This window comes from Hippichthys cyanospilos, chromosome 21, assembly GCF_059441005.1.
Source record: "Hippichthys cyanospilos isolate Australia breed blue-spotted pipefish chromosome 21, RoL_Hcya_1.0, whole genome shotgun sequence".
Classification (NCBI taxonomy): Eukaryota; Metazoa; Chordata; class Actinopteri; order Syngnathiformes; family Syngnathidae; genus Hippichthys; species Hippichthys cyanospilos.
The window spans coordinates 6777612-6787500 of record NC_142389.1 but is presented as its reverse complement, the minus strand read 5'-3'; the positions used below and the strand labels follow the sequence as shown (position 1 = coordinate 6787500).

Below are 9889 nucleotides of genomic sequence, written 5' to 3'. Positions count from 1 at the left end.
CAGCGTGCCGTGGTAAAGTGAACCGGAGGTCAGGGATCAGTGGAGTAGTAGGTGAGCGAAAGTGTCCTGTAATTCCCTTCACTGGGTGAAGTCATTGGTGTGGAAAGTAGGCCACCTTGAAGGTTTAAATTTGTCTTCTGATCTGTCTGGGTCAAGTTGAAGAAGCGACCTACATCACATTATAGGAATTACACATTATGCAAACTAAAAAAAAAAGGAAAGTCATTATACTGATATGTTATTGTCATCCCAAATGCATGCCAAATGTAGTAAAACAATAATGTTGAAGTTTTTTATGAGCGTGTGAGATGCACGTTTTCCCCCAAAAATGTAGGTCAAAAGTACGGGTGCCTCCTAAAAACGGTAACGTTTGATTTTTCTTCTGATGCATCACCCTTCGAAGAAGTTTGAGCTGTCAATAAAATAAGCCAAGTTTTGACTTACAGATGTGCATTTTTATATCTGTTGTATTCTTACATACAATAATTACCATAAAAGGATGAGCTCCAGGGAGTCGTCAGCTGGCTGTTAGCATCAGCTGCAGCTAACAGCAGCTTGTGTTAGCTGAGGTTGTTACAGCATTATTTTCAATAAAAAGAAGCGAGCAGACTGAACCAGCGTCCGAGTCCATCCTTGTTCACATGCGGGAATATGACTAATATTACATGAATCATCTTGGTGAAACTTGATGCTGCTCAACTTCGGGTATTTATGGTAAAATGAACTCGAGCTGTGTCGCGAGGAAAAAGAAAAACAACATCTTTGCGAGTATTCAACATCACACTGGCGTGGCCACTCACAATGTGGGAAAATCTCAAACACACTTAGCTTAATGCAAACCAAATATATCACTAAACACAAGAAAATATGAAAAATGTACAAAAGATGACATTTTTTTTGTTTTGCTATAGTTTTCACATTGTGTTGTTGCGTCTTATACACGGTAACCTAGAAAATACCGAATTTCGACCCCAAAATTAAGGGTGTCTCTTACACAGGGTAATCTATCATTGTTTTTGATAATCAATAATTTAGAGAATTAAAATTTATTAAAATCTTAAATTAAAAGCAAACCGATTGTTAAAAGTCAAATTAAATTCCTGCAAACATCTGCTTTTACCCTGCAAAGCAACTATCAATATTTTAGTCGTAACATGTTTTTGACCAAACTAGTAGTCAAATCAATAATACTGGAAAATAATCATTATTTTTTACGATATCAATTTGAAATGTCCTGCCCTGAATAAAGGAATGGAAATTAAATGTTTCATAATCTGATGCATAAATACATTCCACTACTTGGAATATAGTAGAAAATAATATACAGATATATAGATATTGGTTCAAAGTAGTTTTGGTGTATTGTTTAAGGAAGCCACTTTCCGAGAAGTTTCACTATTCTTTTTTGTATAAAATCATTTCCGGTGATAAAGTTTGTGCATTAATCAGAACTGTGATATTTTTTTCAGGTAAACGGCGTGTTCAGCAAAGAATACATTCCTCAGGGGACTCGATTTGGACCTCTGCAAGGAGACATCTACACCAAAGACAATGTCCCTAAACAGGCCAACAGAAAATACTTCTGGAGGGTAAGCATAAAATTAAAAAAAAAAAAAAAAACTCAGCTGCCACTGATGTCATTTCAATTCGATGACAAGAGCACTGAATCATCTTCCATTAAATCTAAATGACAATGTCTCACGTGAAGTCCTGCTACAAATAGGAAACACATCCTGTGTTGAGAATGACCTCCAATGGCATTTTTTTTTTTTTTTTTTAATAACCTGGTGATAGAGAACTCTAAAGACTTTACGGGCACTTGCTGCGTCACTCAGGAAATCTCGTCAGTCCCAAGTGAATTCCCATTCAGTCTTTTCCCCGCGAGCGTTATTTCCCTTCCGGCTTTGTTTCCTGTAACCTTGTGTGCAGAAATGGGAACTCGTGACCTCAGTAGCAGTCAAGTAGATGCGTGTAGAATTTGGCCGCTAGCCAACCGTCTTTTTTTTTTTTTTCCCTTCTAAGAGAGGTAGAACTATTTGTGACTTGACAGTGACGAGAGTGAAAGGGAGAAGAAAAAAAAAAGAGAGCGTGACACAGCAGAGTGGACCACGCCTCCACGCTTCAAATATAATGTCAGAAGGAGTGACAACACCCACGACACACAGTGCAGTGAACACCAACGGAGTTGAACACACTGTATGTTAGAACGCAAGGCGACAGAAGATACTTTACTGTACATGGCAGGGGTGAATGTTCGTACTTTTACTCCCTTTATTCATCTTTTTTCCCCTTGATATTTATTTGGCTATGAACAGTTGATTTATGAAAAAAATATTTTGAAGGGATTTAAATGAGGAACTTGCATATACTTTACAATTTATTAATAAAGTGCATACCGTTATATGGGTTGCGCATAAATTAACATGAGTTTCTACATTTTGTTTTGTTTTTTTCAGATTTATAGCAACGGGCAACTGCAGAACTTCATCGATGGCTACGATGTCCAAAGGAGCAACTGGATGCGTTACGTCAACCCGGCGCGATCCGTGGCCGAGCAGAACCTGGTGGCTTGCCAGAATGGCCGAGACATCTATTTTTACACCATTCGGCCCGTGGAGCCCAAACAGGAGCTGCTCGTGTGGTACAGCCACGAGTTTGCCCAGAGGTTGTGCAGTCAGCAGGACAATACCAAACACAGTGAGTGCAAAATTATAAGTATTATACAAATATAACGTACGTGTGACTCTCACCTGTGGGTACGCAAAGGCACTTCTACGTGAGATTTTAACTGGGTTTCTGCAAGGTACCGGCAAATTCAATTGAATCCTTTTTCATGCCGTTACGGGACTCCCTACGTTTCCCTTTTCAAATTGAGAGCAAATTGACTGGAAAATGAAGCATCGCAAATGCGGCATGACTCTTACTTGGTTTTTTACAGATGGGCACTGTCACAATTTATGCAATTTTATGAACATCAAATAATAATAATAAATCAAATCCATAATTTGTCATTTAGAGTTGCTGGGTAAAATACTGGATGCCGAGAGGTACCACTACAAGTGTAGCTTTTAGTTTATTAAGTCAGATGACACAGCACTCTGTTTGAAATCATAAAATGTCTTCCAAAAATACTTCACGCTGGTTGGAGGGTCATTGGTTGAAAAAATATTGCACATAAGCGAAATTATTAAAAAGGTGAAGAACCACTGCTCAACAATAAAAAAAAAGAGAGTAAATCAGAAGAGCTTTGCTATACTTTCTGGCGTCAATAATAATAATAATCATAACATGTTTGTTTTTTGCAAATTAGACATTCTTGTTGAATTCTTAATGGTGCCTTATTATAAAAGTTGGCCAATTAACATCAATTTTAAATAAATAAAAACATTTAGTCAGGCTTGGAGATTGATTCAAGGCAGGACTACACTCTGGTGAACCTGAAATTGGAGTTAAAAATATATTTTTAAAAAAATTCAATAAACTGTGTAAATACAAAAAAAATGGTCGCTATAGCTTGGTGGGCTTTTTTGTTTTGATACACTATCAACTTTAGATCAATATTTGGATCTATCTGCACCTTCCTAACTTAAATTCTTGCTTTAATTAAACCGAGTATCCATCTTGCTGAAAAATGTTTGTTTTTTTACATTTTTAAAACTTTTTACACTCCGCGATTGAGCCATAAAATTCCTTCCCTGCAAAGTAAATGAAGAAACAATAATTCCTCCAGGGATTATTCCCCTCATGCTATCTTGTTTAATGTATCATGTCTCATATTTATTAGAATTCTAAACACGCTCACACAATACACACGCAGCACTTTACGTCATTTGATGTAGTGAAATGAGAACAACTCCCGTTTAAAGTCCTTCAATGAGTCATTTTCTTGACTCTATTAATCAAACACAAATGCGGTATATCCTCATCCAGAGTGATTCGCCATCCCAACAAAATCAAATGATTCATGCCGATTGAATACACAAGCATCATTGTTTAACCAAGTGACTAAATCTACTGTGGTGTAATTACATTGTAAAAGGCCTAAAAGCACTCACATGAGTTTCACTCCAAAGTCTGCTGTTGCGCAATCTTGTATCATCTGGGATGTGTTTTTTTTTTTAATCTCAGATGTTTTATGACCTATTTTTACTTCAAGGGTAAATCCAAACTCTAGCAAAGCATTTGGCACCTTCTAACTTTCCAGTCAGATCGAAAGAGGAAAATCAGGTAATTGCCTTGAGCGTGAATAAGTGTGGAAGAAAAAAAAAAAAAACAACAAAAGTGCTGATGCGGTGTGTAAATTATCCGGTAATTATCAGTTCCGCGGTGCAGACGTGACATGACACATAGCTACTCATTTAACCACCAACATATTCTCCCACAGTAACATCAGCGCTTGAATTGACAAACAGAAACCCAAAGTGCATGGCTTTATGTGTTATGAGTCAAACCCGATACTATTATCATTTACCATCAGGGAGTGCCATCCGTGGGTAGATGTGTGTCTCAAGATGCATACGTCTCAGCATGTCATGTATTGCATGAAAATGGCCATATTCTAATTTATTACATGAACGGGGCTAAAAAAAAATACTCGCATAATTACTCGAACTCCGTCATTGTGATTCTTTTGATTTTTTTTTAGGTTTTTGTTTTAAGTACATTTTAATTTGACAGAATCCATTCGTAACATTTTCTGGAGCCACTTATGTTCACAAGGGTCACAGGCCAGCTGGTGCCTATCCCAGCTGACTGGGCAGTAAGTGCACCCAAACAATTTAGAGTGTCCGTTTCAACTGCCATCCATGATTTTGCCATCCACGTGGGCTCGGGGAGAAAATGCAAACTCCACAAAAAAGTGGAGGATTTGAACCCGGGTCCCTGAATTGTGAGGCAGATGTGATAACCACTTTCCCACCAAGCTAAAAAGTCCAAAAATTATCATTATGAAGTGTCCTATGTTGGGGTCAAGGAATAGATCTCTCAAAAAGAAATCATCAATGTAATTTTAAATTAAGAGCAAATTAATTGGAACTTGAAGTACAAATTAATACTCAATTTATTAAATTCATTGTGTTAGGACTCTGTTGCAAAGCATTACTGCGGTAAGTTTTAGTTTCTATTTTCTTCTTTGTTTAGAACAATGCTTCTCAAATAGTCGGAGATGGCGCGGGTGACCCCAGGGAAAAGGCTTTGTTTTTGTTACGTGAAGTGAATTGCGATAAAATAATGTTAAAAAAAAAACTAAATATTTCATCTGTTTTATAGTTTCTGGCACTATGATGTACATGGTTATTTTTTTTTCAGTTTTAGACTAAGCTGAAACCTGTATAAATACTTTAAAAAATAATTAACAGTTGTTTTGTTTTTGCTCAAAAGGATACAGGTTTAGGTATACTTAGAATACAATTTTTGTTGATAATAATCATATTTATAGTCTTTCCTAGGGGGGGCCTGGCAAATTATAATTGAGAAGCGCAGGTCTAGAGTGAGATTTCTGAGTTTTTATGTTTTATTTTTGTCTGCCACAGAAAGCATGAATGTTCCCGATGATCGGGAAAATGCCAAACAGCCCTTCCCTCAAGAAACCAGGCCCAAGGAGAGGACCAAGGAAGAAGTGAAAGAGGAGCGAAATGATGACGAGGTTGACGTGGAGATGCTGGGGAGAGACACCCCTCCCGATACCCCTGATGACCAAATCATGGATTTCAGCAAAAAGATTGAAAAGGAGAAGATGGAGGATCGGGCCTTCATGCCGTCCCCTCAACCTGAACCAAGAGGCCAAATCCATGGAATGAATCCTCCTTACCTACCGGAACATCTCCCTACGTTATCATCTGATCAACGAAATCTGCCCCTCCACCTGCATGGCCTCTACGGCCACCGGGAAGGGCTGGTGTCATCGTACCCTCTTTACCCTCAATCCAGACCCCTCCAGCCAACCTACCAGCTTCTTCCCCCCTTCACCTCGCACTATCCTCGCCTTCTTCTCCCTTCATACTCCCCTCCATTTCCTGGAATGCTACCTTCTAGAGGAACCCTCCAGTATGGTAGCTATCTGGGCACAGATGGCGTCCCATACCCTCCGCTCAGCACTCCTAATCTTCTCCCAATGTCCCTGCCGTACTCCTCATCCCCGCAGGGCGGTCTGAAAGAACTAACCCCTAATGTATCCCCACCAAGAGGCGCCCCGGCGACCCCCGAGCTCTCTCCGATTCCCAAGCCAACGAGTCAGCCCCCCTTACCCGAACGTACATCTTCCGGCTGCGAGGAGGCCATGAACCTCACGTTGGACGTCACCAAAGGCACCTCCGGATTGCGCAATCGTCCCGGGCACAAATCGTTGCCCTATCCTCTGAAAAAGCAGAACGGAAAGATCAAGTATGAATGTAACATCTGCTCAAAGACCTTTGGACAGCTGTCAAATCTCAAGGTACCGATTTCAGTATAACCTCGGTTTCCGCTGATGTTCCAGGGCTGTGCTTCAGTGCCGTTTTTGTGCCTTGTAGGTTCACCTCCGAGTGCATAGTGGCGAGAGGCCTTTCCAGTGCAACTTGTGTAAAAAGAGTTTCACTCAACTGGCTCATCTACAGAAGCACCACCTCGTCCATACGGGGGAGAAGCCACATGAGTGTCAGGTATGTTGAAATTAAGCTCTTAAACCACACAATTAATTGGAAACTAACCGATTGTCAAACCACTCAATAATTAATTTGATAATAATTTTTGGGTACCTTTTTTAAAGACCAAATTGTCTAAATGTTTGGAATTTTCGCACAAAAGTCCAGGTGGACTCTATCTTTGAACTTTTATTTTACTTTGGAAAAGACTCAATATTTTTGGATTTTTTTTCTCTGACATAAAATGGACCAAACCAGTATGGAATCATAATTAATTCATTTCAATCTGAAATTATGACACGTTTTAGAACAGAAGTTCTCAAATAGGGGTATGCAACATTTTAACAGGGTTTCCTGTAACAGGAACAGTATGTTTTCCTTTTCAAATAAAGAGAACATTAATTGGAACATGAAACGATTCAATATTATGCATTTCATGTGTACAATTGCTTGTAAAGAGGGCAATGTAGCAAATCGAAAATGTCACTTTATTTTAAAATTCTGTTTTTGACTAAATCATTGAAAATCGACCCGGTATTGTTAGAAGGAGGCGTGCAATTTGCAATTTATGTTTTCTAAACTTCAGTATAGCTGAAAAGTAACACATATACTTGTCAGATTGGATCTGTTGGTGAATAAAAAAGGCACTTACGCCAATAAATGTTATATGTTTTTTTTTTGGTTGGTTTGTTTTGTTTCTGAAAATATTTGCTATGGCGGTCCTTGGAAAAATTGCATTCCAAAAAGGGGCCCCTGACTCAAAATCATTTTGAGAACCCCTGATTTAAATGACAAAATAAATGACAATTAATTCATTAAAATGAATTAAAAATTTAAAAAAAGTAAAAAGTTGCAGATCTGAAACACACACACACACACACACACACATAAAAAACTGACAGTCAGCATGTGAAAGCAAATTGTAAAATAGTTTGTCACAAACATCTTGTGTAATTTGTCACCGGCGTCTGTTACCCAATAGCATTTAAAAGTTTTTGTTTGCATTTGTGAGAAAATAGGTTCAAGTGCTATCAAACAGAACTGGTCTGTCATACAATGCCCGTGTGTTACAAAAAAAAAAACAGGAATGACGATGCTAACGTTAATGATACCAACATTGCGTAATTCAAGATTCAAAACATTTATTGTCATATGTATAGTTACACCATACAATGAAATTCTTATTCTGTTCTTTTCCTCGAGCAGCAGACTGCATTCCATAATTGAGCAATAAATAAATAGCAATAAACAACAAAGAGACAATGGTGCGAATAGTGTAGTGTAGAATATCATGATTTTTTTTTCCAGTGCAAGATATTGTTTATGCGATCAGAAGGAGGCAGATTAGTTTGTGAGAAATCTGTTGAGGTCGAAGCTATTTGCCAATCTGGCAGTCCTGGCCCTCAGGCTCCTGTAGCATCTGCCTGATTGCAGCATTTCAAACAGTTCGTTTTGCGGGTGTGTCCTGTCCTTGATGATGTCGCATGTTCTCCGCAGAACTTCTGTGTCCATCATCAACCATTTTTTTCCATCACCGGAACTCTTTGACAAGCGTATTTCCTTTTTCCTAGGTGTGTCAAAAGCGTTTCAGTAGCACCAGCAACTTGAAAACTCACCTTCGACTCCATTCCGGGGAAAAACCTTACCAGTGCAAGCTGTGCAGCACCAAGTTCACTCAATACATCCACCTCAAGCTCCACCGCCGCCTCCACAGCAGCCGCGATCGCGCTTACCACTGCCAGCTGTGCTCCCAGTCCTTCTTCCACCGTTTCTCCCTCCGCATCCATCAGCGGAGCTGCTGCCTGGCCAACGCCAGCTCGCCCGTCAACGTCCACATGAAAGAAATGCTGGAGCGCTTCGACGCCGGCCAGGAAGCCGAGGCGCTAACGGAAACGGCGTCGGCGCAACAGGTGGAGGAAGCCGTGGAGAGGTGGCTCGCTCGTACCTTGGAAGGCGAGGGCAAGGAGGACCAGAAGGAAGCCACTTTTCTCCTGAAAGCTCTGACTGTGGCCATCAACGCGCCTGTCGGCCAATCGGCGGCGCCCGTTTCCCAGCGCAGCTCTCCGGCGGCCTATCAGGAAAGAGCGAGCGTCGTCCATCTCCACAAGCGTTCGACGGTGAAATTGGAGGGTCAGTGAGATCCAACTTGAGGAACCCTCGAAAGGAGCAAAGGAGATTTAAAGATGGACAATAGAGAAGCCAATGTCGCCAAAAGTAGCCTCTGTTTTGACTGAAGAAGAAAAATACTTTTAAATGAGAGCAGCACCAAAATGAGAGCATTCCAAAGACTGGATTTAGTGACATACATTTTAATAGACGTACAGGATACAGACTGTGCTTCCTCGCGAGAAATAATGCTGTGAAGTAAATTGTTTTTACTCAGGTAGCTTTTTTTTGTGTTAACTTATTGAGGTTTTCTCCTGTCCTGTTTAGAAAGGTTTATTTATTTAGCCATTTTGCTGTATAATCGATGGTAGACATTAAAACGACTCAGGAACAGGAAGTGTTAGTTTATCACGCTTGCGTTACTTTTTGTTGTTGTGTGCTATGTGTCTGGCACAAATTATTTTGACTATTTGTTAATTTATTTATTTATAATGACACGGTTGACATGTGGTTTGATTCATATCGAAATGAGCATTTGCCAAAACGTAGATTATTCACGTTGCTTTTCTAGATTCATTTAACAGACAAAACCAAATCACCCGAGGAAATTAAATAGTGCTTGATGCATAACTTTTATTTCTTTGTTTCCGGTACTGATTTAGCAATGAATCAAAAACACAGGAAACTTTACCCTTACACTGGACTTTTTTACTTTTAGCTTTACTTTACTTTATTAACCGTCCAAATCTTTTTTAGATGGTACAAATAAAAAAAACCTGCTGATCTGTGAATGCAATCAAAAACGCGGACCAATTTGGCTTTTGTGTTAACTGAAGCCTTATACATGCAAAATGTAACCACAAAGTCAACTCTGTATGGTCTATAATGATCTAGTTTTCTTATATTTTTTGTACACGGTTTTACCCTGTAGATTATTTTTTTCTGGACACAGGTTTGAGATTGTAAGAATTTATGTGTGAGAGACTATTTTGTCGATACTTTTATATCATGTAGCGTAATAAAGATATTGTTTCTACAGTAACGTTGGGTTGCTCATGTTGTCGTTTCAGTACTTGGATTGTAAATGGTCCATGAATGCTTTTCGGCATCTATAAAAACAATTTCTAAATATGTAATAGGCCAATGAGTCATATTTTGCTACT

The 9889-nt window shown here is 39.2% G+C and overlaps 1 protein-coding gene across 2 annotated transcripts in view; it reads left to right on the top strand.

Moving 5' to 3' along the window:
* The window catches only part of prdm1b (PR domain containing 1b, with ZNF domain), a 14578-nt gene extending 4810 nt beyond the window's left edge, over positions 1–9768 (top strand). The window contains exons 3-7 of one of the 2 annotated variants that reach the window (XM_088405630.1): positions 1470–1589; positions 2457–2697; positions 5532–6433; positions 6510–6638; positions 8192–9768. In XM_088405630.1, the coding sequence (XP_088261756.1) occupies positions 1470–1589; positions 2457–2697; positions 5532–6433; positions 6510–6638; positions 8192–8758 (1959 nt within the window). In that variant the 3' untranslated portion in view covers positions 8759–9768. Of the gene's footprint in view, positions 1–1469; positions 1590–2163; positions 2253–2456; positions 2698–5531; positions 6434–6509; positions 6639–8191 lie in introns of those variants that run through there. The other variant, XM_088405631.1, reaches the window with a different exon arrangement.
* The last annotated feature ends 121 nt before the right edge of the window (positions 9769–9889 follow it).